Source organism: Diadema antillarum, unplaced genomic scaffold (assembly GCF_040938485.1).
Source record: "Diadema antillarum isolate AM-2024a unplaced genomic scaffold, OU_Dant_1.0 seq00000463_RagTag, whole genome shotgun sequence".
Classification (NCBI taxonomy): Eukaryota; Metazoa; Echinodermata; class Echinoidea; order Diadematoida; family Diadematidae; genus Diadema; species Diadema antillarum.
In genome coordinates, this window is record NW_027271434.1 from 1,139,723 (window position 1) to 1,167,346 (window position 27,624).

At 37.9% G+C, this 27,624-nt stretch overlaps 1 protein-coding gene across 1 annotated transcript; it reads left to right on the forward strand.

Annotated features, from left to right (window-relative positions):
* Positions 1 to 1,508: 1,508 nt before the first annotated feature.
* On the forward strand, positions 1,509 to 18,012 carry LOC139733213 (uncharacterized). Its single transcript, XM_071644051.1, has 3 exons — positions 1,509 to 2,112; positions 11,328 to 11,497; positions 17,533 to 18,012. Exons 1-3 carry the CDS (start codon positions 1,509 to 1,511, stop codon positions 18,010 to 18,012), a joined length of 1,254 nt encoding a protein of 417 aa, XP_071500152.1.
* Positions 18,013 to 27,624: the final 9,612 nt, after the last annotated feature.

The window sequence follows — 27,624 nt, forward strand, 5'->3', positions numbered from 1 at the left end:
TTCATCGCATGTGCCCGCAGGAATCCTTTCTCACAGGCCTACTATTGACAATGGTGTGACGTAATCATGAGATATATGGCTGCTGATCACAGTGCTCAGGCAAGAGCGACGTGCGAAATACACAGAAATATGTGTATGAAGGTAATAGAGTTCCTTGTCTTTTTTCTTCTTCTCATTTCCCCTACGTAATTGAATTAATCAGTAGAATCTCGTCATTTTGTCATTAGAGTGAAGGCTAATCCTTTATAACAATCCACTGTCCTCTATGAGCCTCGTTTTTATTTCGAGGAAATGTATCAACCATGGTAGCTTTTATTATTATAATCAGTGTGGGTGTGAGATTTAAATAGTGCTTGCGGTGCAAAAAATCTCACGATCAATGGTGTAATGAAATGATAAAGAAGTATTCACGTCATGTATGAGAAATAAACCTGCTCTTTATTGTTGGGATTCCCTGCTTCTCGAGAATGACATAAACTGCCATGAATATACCTTTTTTTTCTGTGACGTATCTACATCGACGTTTGAAAGATCCAGACGAGTATTTCGCGTCGTCGTATGCTAAATCATACTTTCAGAGTAAAATTAGTGAATAGAGCTAAGTGAGGTAGTTTGGACAATCGCTACATGTCGTGTCTTCAAAATGGAATGTATCGTAATACACAGAAGAAGATATGTTCCGCCTTGAGTAAAAAGAACTGTCGCGCGCCATAAATCCTCCGCCCTCGAGAATCAGGCAGTATGTCTGCGATTATCAACCACTTGCTGGCAAGAAAAACAATGGATTCCCAATATACCCCTTGCCTAATCAGGCGCTTAAAAGGGCGCCCCGGATGGATAAATGATAAATACCTCTCGCCCCTGACACGCGACAAAACACAGACAAGACGAACAAGCGAGAGCTTTGACAGGAGTTGGGACCAGATGACGTCACTGATATATGACCCCTGGAAGGTCAAACCAATGGCAGGTGGGCATGTGCGCATGCGTCGTTGTGTGCGGTTGCCTGATGCTTGCGGAGTGGAGTGTTTATGGTTTCAGGATCGGATTGTTCCATGCGTAGTCGAGTAGGAGATTTACGCATTGAACTTTCTCGAGTTGGCTGAAAAAGGTGCATGAGTTGACACGGTCATGGACTATATGTTTTATAAACACTAGAACCCGAGTTCTGATTTGGCGGCAGTAGCATTGTTGCCCTGGATGTGATTATTATATGCTGCAGCACTTGCCTTGCTGTGGCAAGATTGATAGATAAAGGCAGAAGCCTGCAAAGTACGAAAACTCTTGTTTCTGACATTTCGCCAGCTGGGAGCCGACTCCTAAAAGTCGACAAATTACAGCTCTTACTTTGTTCCCCGCTGGTTTTGTGGTGCCATCTTTCTTCCTCGAGAGAGTTTCCTTAAATCTGGTCCCTCTTCGAGCTTCATTTCTTTTTAGGGTGAAAAGAGGTGGTCTTTTGGAGAGAAAAGCAAAATAGAGGATCGCGTAAGTCCTATTCATCTGTTGCGATGGCACTCCTCAACTCGTCGTATTCGCTCCAGCAGGGGTTCTACACCGCCGGGGTCTTCCCGGCGCCACTGTCCAGCTACTCGGGCTTTTCACTGGTCGGGCTTAGAATGCAGCCTTCCTTTGGCGCTCTGTCCACTGCTACCATGGGCCAGCTGGCCGGCTTCCCCGGAGGGTCGGCTGCGGCAGTGGCAGCGGCCACTTCATTTAGTATGGAGAACCTACGCGCGGTGCAGGGGCTGCGACCGATGGCGGGCAATAATCGGGCGACGTCGCCCGAAGGCTGCGGCGGTGACAAAAGGAGCAGTCGAGTCACAGACTTCAGCATCGATGGCATTCTCGGAAAACGCGACATCAACGACGGCGTCGTCGAAAAACTCGAAAATATAAGGGTGAAGCACAAGATAGGAAGGCGCGAACAGCATGGAACCACGAACAACAAATCATACACGATATCGAAGGACTATCTTGACCGATCAGACTCGATCACGAGTAAAGGAGACGAGGACGAAGATGACATGAAGCCGGACACCGATGTCATCGACAACCCCATGGCAAGGTTTTCATGGCTCCAGTGCACGAGGTACAAGCCACCAAGACTTCCACGTAAGCATCCTCATCATTTCCTTTCTCCACCAGTACCCGTAGTCCTACCGTACACTGTGCTAATTTAAACAACATTATTCACATGGAAGGGAGAGAAAAATCGCATTCGTATAAAAACGGATTTGTTTTTTTTTCATAGAGAAGATTCTGATCTGGGGTTATTAACCGCATGACTTTTCTCAACAATGGGAGATGGTGCTGGGAAACGTTATCAGCAAAAGCAATTTAGTGGTAAGACTTAACTTGCTATATCTGTATCAAAGATTTGTAAAGATAGTTGAGGTTTATGTGTGTGTATTTGTGCTTGTACATCTGAGGAAGGTGGAGCAAGTTACAAACAATCTTGCTATAATCCATCTCTGTATGTGTTCCTGAGTGATATCACCATGTAACACTAACAACCGAAATCATACTCTTTGATATATAGGACAAGTGCTTTGCATGTGTGTGTAAAAATGTTTAGCCTACTTGTGTTTATATATACGTCTGTTCCGCGAAGTTAGAAGGAACTTGGCACACGTACATGCTACTAACATTCTATTAACATGCTTTCCTTGTGATGATAAAAGCAGTATGGTAATGATTACAGTCATAATGTTACTATGAAGACATTCATCCCCCCCCCCCAAATTTGTTTTTCTCATCGTTTTGGACAAAACGTAGAATTGGTTAGAGAATAGACAGAAGACCTATGATAATAAGAAGTTGCTGTAAAAGGGCTTGGAAAAACGAAACAAAACAACAACAACAACAACAACAACAACCAACAAACATAGGTGATAATTTACTGAACTACTCTGCAGCGGAAATATAAACGACACACCTGTATATTGTTTCCGATCTGTGAATTTTATTACCTTTGCTCTAGATTGTAAGTCAAAAGTTACAAACTGTCACTTCCCTGAGAATTTTCGAATGTTTAATGTGTACCAGAAAATTCACATTGTCATTTTCTGCAAAATTCATGTATTATTATTTTTTGTTATTGTGAAGATTATATGCAAAATCTGCTGCCTCTTAGATCTCGTTATTTTGTTTTGTTCAACAGTAGCTGAAGCAATTCCATGTTATCCCGAACTCACTGGTAGACGGTAGACGGTAGACGTAAGATGAAGATCTGGATTAGCCCTTAAATGCTCTGAACAATCTGGCCTTGTTTACTAATTCAACTTCGGTAAAATGATACATAATCTGTTTAATAATACAGAACAAGAATTCATCAGTGTCATTTAAGAATTATAATGAATTACGCCCATCCTAAAGGAATAATACTCTAAGTAATGCACATGATTGATGTTCTATGACAATAGCATTGTATAGCGTTCTTATTCGTTTGTTTTTGTGCGTGTGTCTTTGCGAATTTCCGTACGTCATGTTTGAAATTTAGGCGGGGATAAAAAGTAGGTTGACAAGCAACATCACCCGCTAATGCTTGTGGCGGAATGGCATTAATACTCATCTTTAATTATCAAAACACTCACACCGATTCACTGATCAGAAGAGAGACATTTTTTTTTCTTCACAAAAGCAGAAGCTTGAAAGAATTACAGAGTAACTTCACATCGTCATGATTTGTTTTAATATTGAGTTTGATATACAACGAATGTCAAATCTTCCATGGATCTCAATCAAATTTGAGATAAATCAGATTGATCGACTTTACTCTTCATTAACATGGCGGTCAGGCTCTTACTTCGTCTGACTGAAATAGAAAATTAATCCAAAGATAGAAGTAACATTCCAGCCGCGGCAAAAAAAAACAAAACCAAAACAAAACGAAAACAGAAGTAAGACAACACACACACACACACACACACACACACATATATATATACATATACATATATTCATAAGTATGCTACTCGTATCATATCCAAAAAGAATGATGCTTGCTAATTGAATGAATACATATAATATGTTTGTGTATGTAATATGTATATATATAATATACAGACTTGGTTGCTCACCGCTGACATATTATGAAACAGATTACTTGTTGTTTTGTTTATGATGCTGCATAGATTGCTTCATTCTCTCAGTTTTACATACTAGACATAGTTATTAATAGGTCGGGTAGAGAAAAGCCCTCCAAATCATCTCGCTTGTAGAACTTCAAAATTGCTTGTACGTGTAATTATAAACTTGGTGACTCTTTTCTCTTTGTGGAATCTGTGTGCGAGTTTAACAGTAGTCTCCTACATAGATATTGTTTTATATATTTTCGTTTTTCTTTCCCTGCAGTTCGAAAAATAAGATGTTCTAAGTGGGGAAAGCAATGCTTGCTCATTGTCATCTTTATATTGTTTCATAATTTCATTCATTATCTTCTCAAATGATCATTTTATTATTGATTTTAATAAGACGTTTTATTGATACTTTTAAGTACTTTAATAAGTAAGATTTTTTTTTTCAATTTCAGATTATTTCTGCAAGTTTTTTTTTTGTTTTTGTTCAAGAATACAAAATACAAACAAAAATACACCAACGACATAGAGACTTTGGTTTTACGATCGAATTCAATTAACCATTTAGATACCAATACAGTAAATTGTTACATTTTATCTTCCATGACTTTATCCATGTTGCAGGGGCAGTCACAATTAACATATGTAATAATGCTTGATGAGATGACAGAGCTTTCCTCGTGACAAAATTATTTAAAATTATTCTCAAGGGTTTCCTCACAAAGAGCAGCTGCAAGTGTAGGGGAGGGGGAGAAATCACGAATGACCTGGTTTTGTTTTACCTTAAAAATAATATTATGCCAAAAGGGACCATAAATTGACATATATGTTTCTGTTGTAGTTGTCAGTGCTACACTATATTTAAACATTTGATATCTGTGAATATGATTTGAATATTTTTGTTCATTTAAAAACAACATTTATCTATCATCATTAAAATCTAACTTCTTTTAGAAGGTTTTAAGGAGGATGTTTGCTTCAGATGATTCAGAGCATTTCATACTTCAAAACCCAAATGAGTTATTTAATCTTATTGCAGGTACAAATTGAATATAAACAAATATTTTTGAGAAGTAATCGACACAAGCTTAAAGGCGTTATTTACCGTTTGCAGATGAAACAAAAACCCAGCTTTAGTGCTTTGAAATAGTTCTGAAATGTGAGTTAGCGATAGAAATAACTAATACAAAAATGTTAGTCAGTATAATCGATAAATATGAAAAAAAAGAACAATAATTATAATAAAATTGCTTCTCAATTAAACTGTCTACAGTTATGGTTTATCGAGAAAAATAGTGATATCTCCTTATATTTTAGAATTTATTGTGAAATGCTTATATGGTAGGATGTTTTGTGATACAACTTACGTACACACATGCATTAAATATTACAACTCGAACATTTTTTATCACTGTTCCCAATGGTAATCAGTATGATACGGTTTAATGTAACAAGTTTTTCGTATAGGCATACTTGAGCATGAATAAAGATCAGTAATTACTTTAAAAAGATGGAATTTGTACAAATTCTGACAGCCTTCATTGCATTTTTTAAAATAAATTTAGATTTACCACAGTAAGACCATATGAGATTTATAGTCTTATATCAGAGTTGATTCTATTACTACTAGTTCTGTTTTCAATCTCATAATATTCTATCTCTTCGTGCAAAACAGAAAAATACTGTATAACATTTGCGTAGTATTTAGATTGATTTGTCTCTGTCAAGTAAGTAGACTGTTTTACACGTCTTATTCCAGCCCATATTCTGAGGGGTCTTTATTATTTTGTTCTCTTTTATTCTGTTTGATCTTTCTCGTTTTGGAAAGTCAGTCAATATAAGATCTACAGCAATTTTCATTTCTATTGTACTTGCATAGTCAAAATGTGTAACAAATGTTAACAGTTAAACTGTTTGTTTCTGTCGGTTTGGATTGTCTTCACCTATATCTAGAGTTTGTGTTTCATTGTAACAACTTGATCATGTTGATGTTGATTACAACTTCTTGGCTCTCATGCAGTGACCTACTTTATTTGAAGTTTTGCAAAGAATAGAAAAGTAAAAAGAAATAAAGGACATCGTTAGAAAAAGAAGGAAAGACACGGTTCACAAAGAAAGAACATCGACGAAAAAGCACAAATGCATGAGGAATGGGTAGGATATCATGTCATTTTACCCTTTGGGTATAAGAATTAATACTTCCGCTGCTGGTGATTATTCCGATCATAGCGTAATCAGAATTCATTCCTATTTGATTCTTGGTGACATTGTGCTATATTCACAGCTTTATTCTCTTTTTCCACCCTTATCATCAACAGAAAAAGCGAGAAAATCACGATGACGAGTTCTAGAGCCAATAGGTGTTTCAGAAAATAAAGATTAAATGATATATATGTGAAAGAAAGAGCGAGAGAGAAAGAGAGAAAATATTGGGGGAAAGGATGTCCGATAGATGTCATCATCATTTGAAACTGAGAGTCCGTCTTTCTACAACTTCAGGCATCAGTTGGCTTTGGTAGGCACAACAAACCAGTCCCCGATCTAACAAAGTAATTTAACATCGGCAGTTTTCAGTCTTAAAACGACAGATTAAAACATCATTGTTCATCGCTCGTTTCATAGACTTGCATGTTTTGTGGTTAACTAAAAGTAAAACACCGTAATAGCATGAGAAACGAAAAATGTTCAGATTAAATTGTTGAGAACATTGTCCGTGGGAGATAAATAGGGTCCAGACAGCGTAACGGTAGTGAGCGCTGTCGAAGTGAAATAAACTAGATTGGCGTACGTGTTGTCTGATGATTAGTCACAGCCAGCACTATACGCATGTTTGTGCAGAGAGCAAAGATGGATGTTTGATAATTTTACGATCAATCAGGACCGTGGCAAAAGACGCAATCCTATTTTTGCTTTCTAATGGGCCGTTTCACTCAACATATATATAGGATGGTGATTTTAAATGCCTTCGGAGCATCATGTTCGAACATAATGATGTAAAAAGACGCAATAAGGACATACATGTGGGGCACACAAACACACATTTTCACATACTATACAGCCAAGCGTATGCCTATATGTACAAATATATAGTGTATGAATAGACATTATGCGAATTATAGATTATATAACTTCTGATCACAAATATTTTACGTTTTCATTTACGTCAAGCCTCTTGTATTTCAGCAGAAAAGATACTCTTTATCACGGCCATTATGGCTATCATGATCGATGAATATTTTTAACAGATGTCATAGAATAAATGTGTTATGCATATATTATATTGATAATCAGGATCTATGAGAATTAACAGAAGATATTACCAGAACTTAAGACTCATTCCTCAATCAAGTTTCAAAGTGTATCATTTTAATCTACAGGGATTTCCCAACTGAATACTGGTTTCAACGCGAAATGAATGAATTTATTTAGTAAGCGTTTATGAACTGTTATTCTTCCTTGTGTTGCTCGCGAACCTCATCTCAGTCAGTCAGTCAATTTTTTTTATAACATTTTAATTTGAATTTTTGATAAAGCGACTCTACAGGATATTGATTACATTAATTTTATCTTCGCTGTTTGATCTGTGGACCGAAATGTTCTGCTTAGACTCAGAAACACCTGTTTGGTCTTTATTAATCAAGTGTCAGAAAATTAAAAATAGAACATCGGTTACTTTTTTTTTTCAAATAATACGAATTTGATAACTTGATTAGTATATAACGATCCCTTAGTTATTCCCACAGTTCTTTGGGGCTTATATAAATTACTATGCAGAATTCTAATATTTGCAAAATTTTGTGCACAAACTTTATGGCAAGTTAAGAGGCAATGACATTATCAACTTACTTATTTGCATATTCATATTGACCGTTCAATTAATTTTTTTTTTGAAAATTAGCGAAACTTTACAATTTCATAACTTTCTGAACCTTAATCCGCTTTTGAACAAATTTTCACTGTTGTCTTATGAAATTCCACTCTTTCTTTTTAATTACACTAACTTTTATCTGGTGCGGAATTCCTCTCTGATATGATATGATATATGAACTGATGTCAAAACCTATTAAACAACTGAGTTCCGAGCATTTTTCTTTTCTTGAAAGTAAATTCATATGTGTGTACATTCATCTATCTCATTTTTAGTGTCAAGTTAAACTTAGAAGCTAAAAATGTTCATGATGAAGAATAAAAGGGATAGAGGCTTTTTTATGCTTGTTAATGTGGGCGCTTGTATGCTATTTTTGTTTGAAGAAAAAGAAGTGCTGCAAATCTCAAGTCAAAAACTCAGTAAAAGAGCCAATAGGGTATTTTGAAATTGAAATGTATTTTTACCATTTGTACATCTTCTCAACCAAAAGTCACCTAATTGCAGTTCATGTAACATGGACAAGTCATTAATGCAAAAGAGTATATCCCATACTCAAAGAAGTCCCCTGTTTGTATATTCAAAAAGTAAAATTCTATAGACATAAAGGGGGTAACTAACATTTTGAATCAAAATGGTGGATGTGAATCACCATCTAGATTGATTATTCTTGAGTACATTGACCCTATGTCATACGTTTATGAGGAGAATCAAAGAAACTGTTAACTACAAAATTGCTCGACGGACCACCACTTGATTCTTGTGTAATTGTTAGAATTGTATCAACATTCGTACCTCTCACTCGGTGCCTTAAGGGCTATCGAAGGAATGTATCAGCACACTCAGCGTTTCTAAAATGAGAGTTAGAAAAAAGGGGTAGACCTTACTACTGAATGTGCTCTGTAATGCTAAGCAAACATTCATTAGTTGTAAATTGCCGAATCAACCGATAAACAAACATTTACGCGAACGGTTCAATACGCGACGATTATTTTCAATGAAGTGGTCTGGGTACATAAAGTTTGCCTTGAAAGACCCGTGCATCCCGCAGTGTTTGACAAGAAAACTGAATGTGTATTGATGGTTAGGTGTAGCGCTTTCCTTGCCTATGCCTCGTTCATTCATTCTGCCGCGGCGGGGCATTAAAATAGATATTTGTATGTTTAAAAAAAAAAGAAAGAAACGCGAAGTAATTTGCGGCCAAACCAAGCGGGACTTATTGCTGTAGGGGGTCTCTCGTGGCTTTGTCTACTCACTGGAGCTGCGGACGGGCTGTGTGCGCCGCTGCGGGTGGCTCGGCGCGCTGGAGGTGCCGCGGAGTACTTGTTTGTGTCGTGTGCACGCGTGCGTGTGTAAAGTGCAACGACGGTCGTTGATTTTTATCACTTGTTGCTGGAAAGATAGTGACGGCGACTTCTTCTTGCTTTGCTCTGTTTGCCAGTAATTGTATCCACGTCAATCTTCCCAACTGGAAGTTGACATCCTCATTACCAAAGACTACGTGAGAAAGACATTTTCTAGAAATTTACATCAGCAATGCAATTCCACGAGGACGTTGGATGCTGTGCTAATTATATTCATTCTGTTCTTCCATAATGACGAAAAAAAAAAATGACGAAAAAAAAAATCATACGGGCAGTTTATTTTGATATTCACGGGAGCATAGTAATACTTGCCGTATCTTTTTGAAATATTCCAACAACGCTACCGCTAGGGGGCTCTACTCCTTAAGTTTTTAATTCCTTACTTTGTGCTTAAACTGTGGACGGATTGATTGCAAAGCAGATTTAAAAAAAAGTTTGAAATTTGCAATGTGAAAATGTGTAATTATGAATTACAATGGAAATATCTGATGATGAACGTTGTTCAGCGATTCCTGAACCACAGTTTAGGGGTCACTCTCGGTGTTTGTGGATTCGGCAAAGTATAATATTGAAACAGAAAACTAGCTCAAAGTGCTATAATGTTTTGGTCAACTTTGTGTAAAATATAACCGTAATCGTGTTAATCGACACAAAATGATGAGAAAAGAAGAAACTTATGTGCATCAAGAAGTCGACGCTTTGCAAGTTAATCCCCTCCATACCTTACTCGACCGACCTGGTGATATTAAACCTGCCAATCCTGACGGCAACCTGTTTGAGTGCAACGTCAGCGGCACATCGAGAGTTTGGTGTTGAGAGGGTTCAACAAAAAGTCGTTTATAGATGCCAATTCGATGTGTCTCGGAGCAGTCGTTTACCCGGCTCCCTCCCCGCCGTTCCCCGCAGGACGGACGAGCCAGACTTAACAGCAGTAAACAAATCATTACAATGGCTATCATCACTATTTTAAGGGGGGAAGTGTATACCTGCGGGAGCCAGCAGTGAGCCGGAGGGCGTCCGGAACAACCGCCTTTTTTGGAAGAACATATTGGCCACGAATATTTGAATAAAATATTGAGTTATAGTTATAAAACTTATTTCTTTTTTTATTTAACTGAAAGTTATGTTGGGTCGAGGTACTACTCAGTGTTTTCTGGAAAAAAAAACACACATCCGAGCATCATCTATTTCTCCAGGGTATTGATATTTAGTACAGTGTTTTGAGAATAAGATATAGGCCCTAAATGTTCGGTTTCCATGACAGATTTGCTTTGGCTTTAGATTTGTAGTTTGCGTTCTTGTTTTGTATATGATCAATCAAATGGTTTGCATTTTTTGTATTGTAGGTTTATATAAATATTGAAAAATAGATAGATAGATAGATAGAGAGAGAGAGAGAGAGAGAGAGCGGAGTCTGATCGACAATATGAATGAATGGAAGAATAATCTTGTCAGATAAAAACATTCAGTGTTTATAGTTTAAATGTTTAATGAAACATGAAGCATTTTTTTCCTTTGAAATATTGATTGGTGTATGAATTATAGGTTTCAGTTTATTTTTCTCCGTGCCGTGATGCAAATATTTTCAAATTACCCAAGGCTTCATTTAGAGTGCTTTCCCTCTTTTGCAAGCCAAGATTTAAACATTTGTGTGTTTGTTTTGTATGATTATATTATAAGGTGATTCATATCATAAACAATCACAATTACATTACATTAGATAGGGCAGTATTTTTGTTATCTTGACGTAAACTCATGCTTCGAATCATTTTTAAATGTGAATCAATTAGGAAGAAAAGTTATGCGAAAAGACTCACTGGACTTCTGCTGCTGTTATGCCATCCTTTGCATACAAATTTTAATTTTGCTTATCATCGTAACATATCTACCTGACAGATAATTGGCAACACGAGGTTCGAATGTGATTCTAATGTATTTAGATGGAATGACTTGAAATCGACTGAATGTGATGATAGTGAAATTTTATTCGAGTAATTTCTTTTAATCCTACCCGGGTAATAGGCACGAAGAGAAAAGACGGGACGAAGAAGCGAAAGCTGGGACGCAATCCCCGGGTGCCTTTCTCCCCGACGCAGGTGGCTACGCTTGAGCAGAAGTTCCGCTGCACACACTACCTGAGCAGCATCGACGTGGCTGAGCTCTCAACGGCGCTCAATCTCTCTGAGAATCGGGTAAATATGATAGTCTCAAATGTATTATATGAATAATGCACTTGCTAATCTTCGGTAGTTTAATATCTTTTGGCTATTTTTTATGTGTTTCTTCGTCCTTTTCCCCTTGTTGGACGTTTGTTTGTAGTACATTGAGTAGGCTGCTTGGATTCGTTGGCGGATTCTGTTTGTTGAATATTCAATAATTGACTGATTCAAACGAAATACCTTATCTATTCCGCAAAGGTCAGATGCCTGATTCTTCCAGTCAGTTAATTTATCCTTATATGATATAATGATATGATGATGACTTTAATTATTGCTATAGTTAGATAATGATATCAATTAATCCATCTTAATTTATCTGTTTATCTGCTTTGATCGACGTGCTTAAACACTAAAGCGCAAAATGGCCATCAAAGTTGAGAGATTCAAAAGAAAACGTCTGTTCAGTAATAAACCTGCAACTTGAACAGAAAATTTTCGAAACACGACTAAAAATTTCCTGTAAAAAGAATTTTTTTTAATGAAATCAAATGAAATTTATTTCATATTCCCTAATATCCAAAATGAAGGAACAACTTCGTAATTTTTTCTGCCTACACGAATCTTATTTGGAGATCTCCAGTCTTCTGTATATTTAGCAAAATTTGATTCTGGCCATAACTGTTTCTTGCTACACGGCAACATCCAACACAAGTAGCTTGATGGCTGGTGACGTAGAACGTTGTAACAAACTTTGATCACCATGGCACCACAGAGTTATCATTAAAAAAAAAGAAAAGAAAAGAATGAGTGACGTTCCTACTTGTATGGCACGCGCAATTTAGGAATGACTCACTCTCGCAATAAATCAGATGGGGGTACAGTGTTACAATTAAGCCGCAGAGAGGACAACAAAATTTGGAGAGCCAACAATCTTTTGTTGATGGAGATAGGTCAATAACGTGCCTGTTGCAAGCATGACAAAAAAACCAACAAAAAACAAGTCTCTTGGATCGGTATAAAGCCTATACATTTGATAGAAATCAGAATTTGGGCGGGGGAGAAGAAATTGGGCAGGAGAAGGAGAAGAAGACGAGGAAGAAGAAAATAAAAATGAGAGCGTTGCTTTTTCGACAATTGATCATTTTGTAACGCCGATTGAGGGGCCTTTGTGACGAAGATGACTTAAGCCTTCAGTCCAGTAGTTACGAATCATGATTCACCCCCAAGATCGGTCTGTGACGGATCAACTCAGAACAATCCCTCCCTGTATCTTTGTCTCTCCTTCTACCATATACCTCCATCTCCTTCTCTTCCTCTCTCTCTTTTCTCTTTCTCTTCTTCTCTTTCTGCAACCTATGTAGCCTGCCCCCATCTTCTCTCTATTTCTCTTCCCCTTCTTCCGCCCGTCATAATTCTCTTTGCAGAGTTAATTCCCAGAAATCCTACAATTACGATATACAATAGCCGAGAATTGAAGCGAGTTTAAAGTTTTCCAGTATATCAGAGGCAAATTTAGTTCTTACATTCAAGAACAATTTCATTGTTTGTTTGCCTGTTTTTTGTGGTTGTAAACATATCGATGGCCCTCAAGTTTCCAAATTGGTTTAATCCCCCATACATTTATAATACATCGTCGTGATATCCTTCGTCTGTGATATGATCACTCATCCTCACAAGCATTATAAAAATATCAAAGGCAAAAAAAAAAGATCATAAGGATTGTCACAGTTATCGGACATAACTATCAATGTAGATACACCCAATGATTACATGAAGTATTCAATATGAACACATAATATAGGACACATATGCATAGTATATATATATATATATATAACATATATATATATATATATATATATATATACATATATATAATATATTTCTCACATTTATGTATATGCATATTCATATATCTATATATTTTGTTCATATAATTACGTCAATCTCACAAATGTTTCTGGACAACGGTGAGGGCTGGATTTAGGAAAGTTAGGAAGTCAGGATAAAGTAAGAAGAAAGAAACATTCTAAATAAGTAAAATTACTTTGCTTGGCTGCAGAAATGCTAGATTAAATTGTGTGTTTGTTCGTGCTTTTTTTTTCATTTTTGAAATCAGCTGACTTGTTTTTGTTTAACGTCAGTGCAGACAGAACGCGACATGCCAAAAGTGGTTATCTTGTGACCTTTCTATTGGATCAAGAGAGGCTTACTTGGGTGCCACCTATAGGCCGGAAACAGCTATCTTGGGGTACCAGTGGCTCCTATCATTGTCATAATTCCAGACATTCCAATTTTCAGTTCCGGCCAAGACTATTAAAACAAGAGAGAAAGATTTTTTCTTTTTTTTAAGGAGCGACTTCTAACGTCTCCCAGGTCATTCACTTCTGTATCAGTCTCAATCGCCTCAATTGCCGTCGGTACTGCTTCCAGAGTTGCTACTAAACACGCACTCTTAGATTTCGTTAACATGTTTGTTTTGTTTTTTATCGCAATTATTGCATGTATTGCATTTTGTAGATTGATATGGTCTGCATCAGTGTGCAAACTTTGACTTATATTCCGTTTCATCGTGTAAGATGGCTCAACTGTTCATCAGAGATATATTAACACTGTTTGGAGTCCTTGACAATAATTTATCATATAGAAACACAACAAAAATGGTTTATGTTGTTATGCAACACTATAGAAAAACAGCAGTATTCTTTTTCATGTTGTTTCTTCTTCTTTTTTCCGTCAACTTCCAACAGTGTGGTTCTAGCATATTCCACCTCCAGAAAGTTCAGGAGTGAAGTGAAGTTACTGTCTCATATATATATATATATATATATGTATATACATTGAACAAGTACACGTCATATAATATTTTGGCGCACTCGGTATCCCATCAGAGTATGATGTTACCTAGCTCCGACAAAATTCAAAATTCTACGTTCTCTTCAGTGAACTGCGGCATCATCACTTTGTTGTCACTACCATAAAAAAAAGCAACAACTATTAAGAAGCGACCAGGAACAACAGAATGTTACGTGATCGAACTTTAGGACGAGAGCGATACCGTACAAAAGTACAAACGGTTCAAACAAACAAAATATACAAACAAACAAATGCCAAGCAAAGGAACCCCTCTTCAAATCAATGCTTCCGTTTTCGGAAGTGGCTATGAGAGGAGTGTTGGCCATAGGATATTGCCCCCAAATATATTCATGGCTGTCAATCTTGATTCGACGTGCAGTTTTTGTTGATGTTTAGCTTCTCTCTCCCTCTCTTTTATCGACTGCCTCGACTAGTTAGTCTTTGGCTGTGGAGGCATTTTCAAATCAACTTCAGATTACATCTGTTGACTGTTCAATGTGCTCGGACTCTGCCTGGTCCGGGCTCATTAGCCTCAACGCACCGTAATTATCCAATAACGATAACACCTAACTGGTATCAGCGTCTGGACGCAAACTCAGCGAGTGACTAATTAAAACCGAACGAAGAATCCTTTTTATTAACTCGTCTTCATCAGTTGCCGTTGATTAAAGTCAGGTATGTCAGTCGATTGGCTGACTTTTTTTAACGGACAAAAAAAGAAGAAGGTTCCTCTCCCTCTATTTTTCCAGGCTTTCTCCGTTTGTCTGTCCGTCTGTGTGTCCCTAAATCTGTCTCTTTTATCATCCTCTTCCTATAAAGTTGTTTTGCGCGGTGCGCGTGTTGACGTAAGTTCCCTATCTCCCCAAGATTGAAGTGATGACATTTGTAGAGTAATCAAAAGTGGGCTAATCTAAACTCCACTATCTCTTCCCTCTCGAATGCAAAAAGGGACACTCTCTGTTCGCTTTTTCTCGTGATTAAACATACATGAGAAGTGAAATGAAAATGAATCGGGTCAGGCAACGGTCGTCCGCCACAAAAGTACACCAAATTACATTTGCCTCCACTACAATGAATGACTAATGCGCATGACTAATGTGGCTGCTTTCGGCTGGGAATCGCCGAGAATTTTGTGACACCTTTCGTCCAGTTTCGTAGAACTTTAGATAGATTTGTCGGCAGTCGAGGAATATCTCCCTTGACATTCAAAACTATTGGCACGCACATTTACACAAACACATTAATTCATGCATATTTGCTCTACAACCTATTGTTTCATTATTCATCGTATTTTGACATAATTCAAATAAGCATTTTGTTGTTTTCATCAGCATGAAATGTTTAGTACATTATTTTTTATTTTGTTAGAATTGTATAATCCTAATGATAACATGTACATAATATGTGTACGTTATCCATACTGGACGTCCCAGTCAAACTTTTCATAGCTTATGACGATCCAGACAAAATGTGTAATATGTTTCATGTACAAACTATGTGCATATTTGTGAATAATGTATGTATATGCATTTTGTGAATAAATCAAATCAAATCAAATCAAATCAAATCAAACTATATAATTGTAGGCCTACTTAGTATTCGATTTCTATACTGTAAAAGGTGTCCTGATTGAACAGTTGAATATGACAAAAGGAATATGAATTATACACTTTCTGTTTTTAAGTGTTTCAGACTTATCATTTGGCGTCTATACCTAACTGCGAACAATTTCCTTCACAGATAATTATACGTATATTTTTTCTTTCTATTTGTTTGTTTTTGTTTTGTTGTTGTTGTTGTTGCTATATTTTTCTTACTGTCGTGGCATGGGGTAATGTAACACATATTTCGGGAACTTGCTGGCGATTTTTTTTTTTTTTTTTTTTTTTTTTTTTTTTAGGATTGTTCGTGGAACAAGGTTTCTGAAAAAGTGACCTACGCAAGTATCGATTAATTAGGTTTTAGAGTACGTGTATGTGGCAAATGCAAACTCCGCAGCTTTACATGATCACTATTCGTCCCTGGTCCATTGAGACGCTGTACACAACTGGAGTGACATTTATGGAGTCTCATTCTCCTCCCGACGATTGATTTCCAATAAGGGATGTCACCATGTATGACATTTCCACTTTCCACTTCGATGGATTTCTACGTAATCATGACAAGTAATGATGTGACCTAGCTGAGGAAAAAGAACGCTCGAAATGACTTGTTTAATAGGTGATCAGGCATTGTTGAATATCTCCCAAAAGGGATGATAATGATGTGGTGTTCCGCCGCAGAAATGTATAATATCCTCGACTTTCATTTGGCAGACAGGCAAGCAACGCAGTTACGCAACTTCGTTTTGTTCAAACTGACTTTGGCGAAGTCTAGTACATCGTGTGCAGGCGAGGAGTCTATTGGGTTGATAGGCAACGGAGAAGCTCACATGACATTCGGCAGCGAAGAGATTGCTCTTTTGTCCGCCTGAAGACAACCTTTTGAGTATTTCCTTAAGACCTCTTCCACGCCGCTCAGTGAACTAGCATCTCTTTCTCGCTACTCGTTAATCATTCAACTTATCTTATCTCATTAAAAAGGAATACGCTTTGTCTCTTTTCGTCTCATGTCATCTTACCAGTATTTGTTTTCCTTCAACTCCAGCACAGGATTGTAGATATTTGACATCGCTGTCTTAACCGTTGTCCCAACAAACCAAATCCAATGTTCAGATGTAAAATTACAGAGATACAGAGAAATGAAAATGCCCTTTTAACAAACTACATAGAGTAAGATCATATACTCGACATCTCGAAATGTACAACTTATTCAACAATGAACCGTTGGGAATAAGTTTGTTATTGGTATACCGATATTTTTCAATTCAACATTTTGTTTAAAAAGTAGGAAGGCTATCATTCCACATAAGGGCAGCAAACGAACTGGACTTATCAGTCAGCTTATGAAAAAGGAATGAACCTAAATTGATTAGTTTACTACTTCAAAATGTGCTAAACCAGGCAGAATAAGAAATTCCACTAAACTGTATAGAGGAATTCGAAGGTCGAACTGTATCCACCTGACACGGAGACTCAAACTTGTGAGAGACCTAAGAGATTAATTTATCACAACATAATGCGAGAGACTGATGTTAAGGCGTACATGATTAGAGTCGTTTCATTCTTATTCTTTGATTAAGTTTTCCCTTTTCCTTTTTTCCCTTCTTCCAGGTAAAGATTTGGTTTCAGAATCGCCGAGCTCGAGAACGACGAGACAAGGAGGGAATCGACTCCAAGGCACAGCCATCAGCCCAGCCGAACCTTCTCCCGTCATCGCCGGCAGCAATGGCGCACTCCCCGCACGCGCCTATTAGTCCCATGTCGTCGTCCTCGCCATCATCGTCTCTCTCCACGCTATCGCCTTTCGCTGCACCTTCGACGACGTCATTGACCACGCCGATTATGTTGCCGCGTATGCCATCGCCTCGTTCGTCGATCGAAAACGCGTCGCCCTCCCATCATCTCATCTCATCGTCAGGCTCCTTGTCTTCGACGTCGACGTCGATATCGTCGTCGCACCAAAGCGTGCTGATCGGGGAGAGTTCTCCGAGACCCTTAATGCATCAGCCGCACCATCTCCTCTCGCTGGCATCATCAACGGACCCCGAAGCCGTGTCGGCGTTCACACCTGTATCGCCCTCCGTAAAATGATGCTCACATCATCATATCGTCCTGAACCTCTTGCCGTGGAGCCCCTACGTATTCTATTCCTTTGAGCTTCAGCCCAACGAACATTTTAATCTCTTGATTTCATTCGTTATAGATATAGATTTGCCTAGATTGCAATATTCTCGTGATCGGTAATCGATTATGAAGTAAGACATGAGACAAACTATCTTAACCTTCATGTTGAAGGCATGCACTATCAATTGCCATTTCTGTTGAAAGAGGAGACTCGCGTTTGTTTAGTCTCTGAGATGCATGTCTGAATGGCTGCAAGAAAGATTTTTTTGTGTGTGGTATTTTCCTGTTTCATGAAATCATTCAGTAGCATCAGGAAGGGAAATCAGATTGAAAGATTTTCATTCCTCTTCTGTTCTTATGTCTCTACCTGTACATAACTTTGAACTGATTATGACACATGCTACTATTAGAGTACAATGGAAATGGAGTGATTTTGACAAAGGCTTGGGCTATATACTGTAATTAGGAACTTGCACAGAAAAACAAACGAATCCACAAAAATAATGATTTAATCAAAATTTCAGGACGAAATTCTATCAAATTATCATTTACGACCCTGTTTTATTTCTTCAGTTGCTGCCATAACATTAGCAACGATAATACAAGGACATGAACCTAAACGAGGCAATACATTCCGTGAGTTCAAGAAGAGGAAAAACTGGGACAAAGAAAATATCTCATTCGAGATTACTCGATATTTGTGTCGTATGACTGTCCCGAGAATATTGCGTAAATTTGCATGTCTTGCGATATTGATCTGTCGAAAATATGCGTTCGTTCGCTACCCCAAACCAATAGTATATATGCAGGATTTAATTCAGCGATTTCATGTCACAATATTGTAAATAATATGTGAGTTTACTTTCTTCACCTCCAACTACAAGGGTCAATTAATCTGATGCAACATTTTACTGAATATAAAATGAATACCGGTGATATTCTTAATCAAAACGCGAAACAAAAATGCTAAATAACTTTGTGTAGACTTCTTCATTGGTGCTTCAGCCGGTCATATGTCATGGAATTTACGATATCGTGTACATTTCCCGGCACAAGTGAAATATTTTAAACATAACTCCACATTGTTGCAGATTTGCGCCGGGTATACTACTCTGCCTTTCCGCTGGCAGTTTACAATCATGTTTCATACTGTGCACTGATTTTGATAATATTGAAGTGAAACACCATAGATGATGTGTTTTACTTGAGAGATCATTGACAATTATTACAACAAAGATAACTCTCTTCAAAGAAACAGCATTACTTTAAAGGGATATAGTTTTGGTTGAGACCTAACTTCAGATTTCTAAAAAAATTTTGGTGAGATAATGAGAAACCTTTTATGAAATATAAAAGAGCGTGAAATTCCAAGAGGGATTCAACGTTTATTTGAAGAAAAATTGGCTTTGAAATGGCTGGATATTCAAAACAGAACAACCCAAATAAAAGATGGGACAAACCTTTTATTAGGATCGCTTTGTTTTATTTTGTTTTGGATGTCTCAACCATTCCTCATCTCCGCCAATACTATACCATCCCTTTGAATTGTGTTTCTGCAATTATCATCTGAGAATCATTCCAAATTCAGAACCAACGACCTCAATTCTCATGGAATGTTGTTTGAGAAAATCAGGCAAATAAAAATTCTGCTTCACCCACTTGCATTTTACATAGAATGTAAATAGATGATCATCTGTATATGAAGTTTTGTTTGTTTGTTTGTTTGTTTGTTTGTTGTTGTTTCTTTTAATGACAATAAAGCAAAACACCAACAGACATTCCAAAGATCACACACAAGGTTTTGATATAATCAAATCAATATGTAGATTACATATCTATATTTTATTCGTATGACGCATTTGAATCTCCTCGTTACATGTGGATGGCGTTTGTGCCCATCAACATTTCGTTCTAAAACAAGGGGATCGATGCTCGAGGCTATATAATGATTTTTATGACCGACAAAGAAATAATATAGTGTTCCTAGTGTATAATCATTACTATCATTTTCATGTCAATGCTATGTTCAATATTCTAAGGTCTCTGAGGAAGGTCATGCAGTAATCTATTTCATAAAGATACGTTAGATCCAAACTATTCCAGCCGCAAAACGGTTCAAGATTAACTTTTAATGTTTTTGATTTATAGAGACAAAGATGAGTAGGCAAAAAAGCAAAATAATATTGAATTGTGCACATTCTGTTTCAAAAACACTTTTTGAGAAACTTGATGTGAATACTCCGAAAAATCGAATAAAGAGTGTACAGTATCAACTCTGCAAATTTGATGACTCCCGATTATTTCTTTCATATTCTAAAGTCAAGAGCGCGATGTTGTCTCTAGTGATGTTTGACGTTTGACTGTAATGCTGCATAGGCATATGCATACATTCATGACATTCATGAACGTGTGGTGTGTGCTGTCTTTTTACGGAGGTTGCAAATACGAGAAGATCAACTGATCCGAAACCCACTATACACGACGATTGTAAAGCTATAGGCCTATGAACCGACTCCCTCAACAACACGTATGTCACGTCGTGACAGATCAAGGCCTTCTTCTTCTCCTCTGTCGCTCTTCTTTTACTTTTTCTTCCTCTTTTTTTAACAATGTTAAAAGCAGAATAAATACTCATTCTTACCAAAATGATGAAAATTATGAAAATGATAATACGTGAAAAATAAAGGAAATACTCTCAATGTTGCAAAGTATATACAAACATACCTCCTGCTTATCACTGTGGTGGCAAATATTTCGTGAAAAGATGAACAAAGAAAATTGAGTGACTGTTACTTGTGTCATATAGACGTGATCAGTGTCTGTAGGGTCTTTACAGTGACGAAAAGAAAGCCCTTTACCGATTTGGTATCATTGCATTCTCGGCTTCGACGGCAGTACATTTGATGAGCAAAACTCTTTTCTACACTCAAGTTCCATATCTTTCCTTTCGAAACAGACCAAAAATAAAACGTTACAATTTTATAAATCTCTTTTTGATTTTCATATATGTCACCGAGTGGACATAAGCCGATGGCTGTAATTATTTGCGCACACGACGGAATTGTGCTTGTTTGTATGTATATAGTAATCACCGCAATTGTAAACGGAACTCAAAACAATCACCTTTGAATGGTCTTTATTGATTTGGCATGTCCGTATGTGTGTGGATGTGAATGTGCGGGGATATGCGTGTGTGTGCGTGTGTGTGTGTGACATATATGTGTGTGAATGTGTATCGGAGTGTTACTATAACCATCACCTCACACAGAAGGACTCAATTCGTGAGCCGAGATATGACATGGAAGAGCTATCCACTTTTTTTCAACCCATCTTACATTGCTGTCTATCTATAGACACTCGGTAAAACATATGTTCTTCTTGAGTGATTCTGTGAAAGAGGTCAAAGCTTAGAAAAAAAGGATATCAAAATTACCACGCGATCAACTCGTAACTTCCCGTGACTTCACACCCAGAACGATTGTCTTAAGAAGAGTATTGACGGACGTATGTAAATACAATCATGTTGGTTGCTTTACTTCGACAGTGCTCCAAGTACAGAACTTTTCGAAAATGAACATGGGATTGTTTCAGGTTCTAGCAACGTCACAAATGACAGACGTATAAATTGATATCCTATAATGAGGACGAAAACATGCAACCACTTGCTGCGAAAATGCAGAAATGCAGATATACCAGCGTATACAGGGTACAGCTAGGTTCCAAGATTCTGGATGTGACGTCACGCAGTCTTGATTCTGACAATCACGATTGTAGAATCAACGATGCGTGCCTTCACATTCTATTGACGCGACGTCACCTTTGCGTCGTGTTCTTACGCGAAGGCAGATTTTTAGGGGCGTTCCCAAAAGACTTGTTTAATATTTTGCAATTTTTATGAAAGCTTTTTTCAAAATTTGTTTTGAGAGAGAGAGAGAGAGAGAAAGAGAAAGATCCATGACAGATTGGACACTGTTCGAAGTCAGAAGAACGTGCTTCATGGAACAAGTATCAATATTTGTTTGTGTATTTGGTGTGTTTTCTGTTTTCACATATTGAACTTTTAGAGGGGGATGTTTGAGTGTACTTGAAAGTACGAATTGCAGTCTCTTTGGACTGGCCTTAGATATCATACACGGCTTAAGTCACTTTGCAATACTAAATTAAATACTGAATCAACTCCTTACTGAAGAGTTTAAGTCATCTCGCTTCCGGATTGCCGTTTCTTGATTGGTCTAGTCTCGCCACTGATATAAATTATTTACAAATTCCGCATCCAAGAGAACGAAATAGATGTAGAATTTATATGAATTAGAGAGGGTGAGATAACCTCTTCAAAGATAACCCTTTCCACGCAGATCAAACTGGATTTGTCATTTGAGAGAGCTGGGTTTTTTTTTCTGGTGTCAATGAACAAGGTTTCTGTATACTTCGCATTGACCGTCCCCACTATTTCACTTTTCTCGAAAAGTTGCGATACTTACACTGACGGTATTTTTTTTTCAGATTTTCTCGTTATCACATTTGTGATTACAACGCCGCACACTTCCAATTATACAGTAGTCAGTGAATTGATTAATTTAAATTGACGTAAAAGGTATACATGTAACTCGGACTAATGAAATATTTCTCCCTCTCTTTCTCTCTGTCTCTTCTTTTTCCTTCTCACCTCATGAATAATTTTCTCTTTTCCCGATTCTCGATTCTAAGTATTTAATCATCCGACGCTTATATGTATCATGTGATGGATACAACATTTTTATTTTCATTATATTTTCACAAGAATTTCATAAAATATTCGATTAGCTTTGATTACCCTCTGATTACCTGCAAATATGGCAACCAGACACTGTTTGTGTGTGTGCGTGTGTGTGTGTGTGTGTGTGTGTGTGTGTGTGTGTGTGTGTGTGTGTGTGACTGTTAAACTGCTTACATCTTACATTTTAACTGGGTAAAGAAAAGTATTCCGACACCAAAGCTGTAAAGATTGTCAGTTTGTTCTTGTTGGCGTTGTTTTCAGTGGCCTAATATTGCGGACTGGGTCAAAGTTCGTTGATTTTGTAAGAGTCCGCTTTTGGCCATCACAGGCATTTCCATAATTTGCTTCAAAATGTCCTCATGTCTGGGAATTTCGGAAAGCTTCTTGCAATTATGTTTTGGGATGGACTACTGGGTTCCTATAGACTCGGGCAGACATCACGCCCGTCACTCAAACGTAATCTGTGACTGTCGCTGGAGACGTTCTCCTCAAAAGAAACACTTTTCATCCAGCTACAAGCTGGCAGGCTGCCGGGCTGCAAATGGACAAATTTTATCCCCAGCAATTTAGCGCAAGAGCTAATTAAAGCTGGAGTGATGGACGTAGGATGTTGAATGGGCCTCTCACTGTGTGTAAATTCACAGATAATGCCTGGCCTATACTCGAATCATAAGACCCTGAATAGGATCCAGCCACAGCGCTAATAACCAAACGATACCTTTTGCCACAGTTCTTTTTTTCTTTTTCTCCCCACGCCCATTCACCTTCCGAACCCGGACCATTGATGCAGCTACCTGGACCTCGCTTAAATACACCTCCCCGTTCGGAGTTAACAATACGTAATCGATTTGCAGCTTGGAGCAAAGGCATGGCTTTGGTTTTGAGGGGAGGGGGAAGAAATCAACTATGTTTAGTCTCCTATAGAAAACGAAAAATCGTAGGAGGGAGAAAGGCCAGGAAAGGAATTACACTGCCTAAGAAAGTGGAGACGGCACAATCATTTGGGGGCAGGGCAATTGGGAGGTGATGCCGTTAAAGAATGATGCTATCTTCTTCGACCGGCCCTTTGTCATCAGCTCCTCCTGGGGCCCCCGGAGTTAAGGCTCGCGCGATGTCAATCTTAACTCCCCATTTCACCTGTCAATATCCTCTGACCAACGCCATTGTGATGAGCAAAACTTCGGTGTGGGGTCTTCATTTGGCTCCAGTTATTATCTGGTTAGCTAACCACAGGCAAAATGGGGAGAAAGGATAATCGTTGTTTTTGGGCCATCCCTCTTGTCAACCGGTAATTTGGTGTCATTAAAGTCGCCGAATAAAAACGAACTCAGCAATCCAACTTTCTTTCTCATCAATGATACAAGAAAAAATAAGCCACACATCTAAACTGGTTGACAGGAAGGTGAGCAGAGGATTCCGTCTACCGTTTTATAAACGACTTCCATCAGAACTGGACGGGGAGGCGTGAAACTTGGAGACGCTAACAGACAGAGTCATTAGAGGGAAAGTGATACAATGTAAATAACATTGTGACAGCGGTCGCTCAAGGAATTAAAACCGATCAGAGCCTGTAGGCCTATAATACGTGATGCCATTCTAGCTATCATTTATTTTATTGTCAACTCGTCAAACTGCCAGACGAAACGAACGTCTCCCATTAGGATTCTAAAGAATAAGAAGAAGATGAAGAAAGAGGAGGAACAGGAATGAAAAGAGACTTGCTCCGTTACAGGCATCTGCTTAATTTCAGATTAAGGCTTTGAGCCATACATAATGCAGAAGATTGCCCGGAAAAAGGAACTTATGAGGGATGGAAAAAAAACTGTCAGGACTGGGTATACATAGCTTAATTGTATCTCTTTGACATCAGAGGAAACGAAATGAGATCCAAATAGCCCCACCTATATCATCGAAGAACGTTAAGGATTACATAGCTCTGACTGTTACCTTTACCCTCGGGGGTGATCCCACACCCCCTTCACGCTCCTGGTTCCGAACCAGTTAAGATGGTGCAGCAAGGCAGGCATTAATTCAGCTATCCATTCCCTATCAATGACTGCAAGGTGTGAAAGTCCTTCGATGCTTCTTTCCCCCAGCGCTTTCTCATCATTTCAAAAACATACTCAGAAAGCTACACTATTCAATGTATTTTATTTATTTTTCTTGGGGGGGGGGGGGAGGTGGGCTTGGATTTGATGAATCATCTTTGCAATGTACCCATTTAAAAATTACCTGGTATTTTTCTTTGCTTTTTCTCTCCCTCCTTTTCCCTATCTCTCTCAAAACATGTACATCAAATGGACTCATTGATACCTCTTTTTTTTTGGGGGGGGGGGGGGGATGTGCAAAAGTGAAAAGATTTCCTGACGATTATTAAGCTGGCTTTAGAAACAGGCGCCGATGTGTCCCGCTCTCGAATAGCCCGGCCAGCGTCGAAATAGAGGGAGCTGATGAATAATAGTGTTAGCGCTTACAAAATGTTGCGATACGAATAAGAAAATTGAATAATTTGAGTCTGTCATGTTGTTTAGACAACCAAGAATCACACCCCTCCCCCCCCCCCCGACCCTCACACCGGGTAGGCCCTGCTAGGTGGAAGGATGAGCCACTCGAATTTCATCTCTTGCAATATTGCTTTTATAGAGTCGACGGCAATGGCACATATTATTGGCAACCAGTATTGAATTTCACTTTTCGATGAGTTTGCACAATCAATCCCCCGCAATACTATAAAAGTTTCGATTAACGTTTGAGTAGTGGATGTTGTTATAACCGTACGTTGCTGCAAAGAACATGTTAGATTGACTGATATTGATCGGTCCGGAAAGACCAGTTAGTCATAATCATTTTAAGTAAGGCCTTGACGAGGACTATGCCAGTTCGGAGTTTGCTCATGTTTGTCCAAAACCTATTTGACCTTTATTTTTTTCTCAGTTGGTTAAGTACTTCACTCGTTTTCAAACCATGTATAAGCTTGCCCGACTTAACAATGTATGACTTTTTTTATCAATCATGCTCAAACGCAAATTGAACTTGCGTCAACCAGGTGACCAGAATGGTCCGTCAATACCACTGCGAGAAGCATCCTTTGCATTGATTGTACATGTTGTATAAATAAACTTTTCTTTCTTCATATTGCCAAATACCAGGCTTGCTGTCAGCTTGATGCGCTGATAAGCACCATTTATTACTGTCATGAATCATCTTATCATAGATGCTTATCTTGGTAAATTTAAGAACAATCACGCCTGCTGGTACAAATTAGTGACCTTTATCTGCTCATGCGCAAAGTGGAACCGCGAACTGCCTTACATTTAAGATAGTCATAAAAAAATCCGAGTGTCTCTTTAAAGGCATGTTCCAACTGTATTCTTTAAACTTCATTCTACCTGTAGGGAAACGTTCTTCTTGCTGACCACTATATATGTTCCGTACTACTACACATTAATTTTAATCGCAAAAAAAAAAAAAAAATTAAAAAATTAACCAAAACCCCCGAAGTCTGCAGGACATGTCGTCCAGCGGACACGGGATGAGACACCCTACCGGAAAGCTGGGGGAGTACACATTCTCAAACCTCCGCACCTTCCAGTGACGTGTAGTGTCGCTATATATTTGACACACCTACATAATGTGCAGAGGCTACAATAATCTTACCACTCTGTGTTCACTAACGTCATCGCATCCTGTGTGTATCATATAATGTATTATTTTAGTTTACACATTCCAAGTGTTTCGCTGTTTTAGCATATTCACTGAATTGGAATGAAATAATCATGCCATGTCCTTATCTGTTGTGGCAACGAGGAGCATATTAAAAAAAAAAAAAGAAAGAGAGAAAAAGCGTGTGATTTACTTCCTTTCAAGCCCCTGATTTTCAAGAATCAATGAATGCTGGATTGTGATGTGATTTGAGAATATCTAAATGATGGAAAACTCTTATTGAGAACTAAACCTACAGTTAAATGAGTGTTTCTTCTTCAATGGACACTCTTTCAAGGCAATTACTAACAAATATTTTCTGTCTAAATATTACATAGGCCTATACATACTATACATTGATAATGTATGACACAAGAATTTGGATATGAAATATTTCATTCTCTTTCAGTGATTATACCGAAATGTTATTTCTAATCAGTATAGATTTAACAAATAATGATACAAAATTTTTGAATAGTTAAGTACTATTGAGGGGCCCAATCACATTCAGACACTGCACGATGCACTTTGCACAATTACCCACATAATATTTTCCACTTTCGTTTCTCCTTTCCCCTCCTTTCAACACCCCATTCCCAAGCCAGCATTATTTCAAGCATATAGGCTTACGATGTTAGGTCTGCTGTTTTTCCCTTCGTCAATATTCCTATTATTTCACATTGATTAGTCTTAGTTGATAACAAATTCGCAAGTTCTTTTAACATTGCGCCCTGTTGTCAGTTATGTTGAAAAATGATTACCAATGATGTTATTTTGTTCTGAAATGTTGAAAAATACAGAAATAAAACCTATCCAACAAATTCAACCTTACATATAGGCAAAACGGTTGCTTTTCACAGGACTTCATATTTCTCATTTCATTCAAACTCCAGACTGCATGACGTCACACAACGCGGTCATTTTCTGTGAACCGATTTCACACAAATTTTCATTATTCTCTTACGTCTGTCAAACTGCACATGCTTCAAATAGTAGAAGATCATACAACATATCATGTGCAATGCAAAAAGAATCAATACCAAGGAAAATGAATCGCTCAGTGAATTATTTGTAATCTAAGCAGCACAAATTTATTACCAGCTGTGAGCATGAGCTTTTGG

Excerpts from the sequence above, each read along its gene's own strand:
- LOC139733213 (XM_071644051.1), top strand. The coding sequence starts at position 1,509 with ATGGCACTCCTCAACTCGTCGTATTCGCTCCAGCAGGGGTTCTACACC. Across the intron at positions 2,113-11,327 it reads CAAGCCACCAAGACTTCCAC|GCACGAAGAGAAAAGACGGG; the intron begins GTAAGCATCCTC and ends CCCGGGTAATAG. Across the intron at positions 11,498-17,532 it reads TCAATCTCTCTGAGAATCGG|GTAAAGATTTGGTTTCAGAA; the intron begins GTAAATATGATA and ends CCCTTCTTCCAG.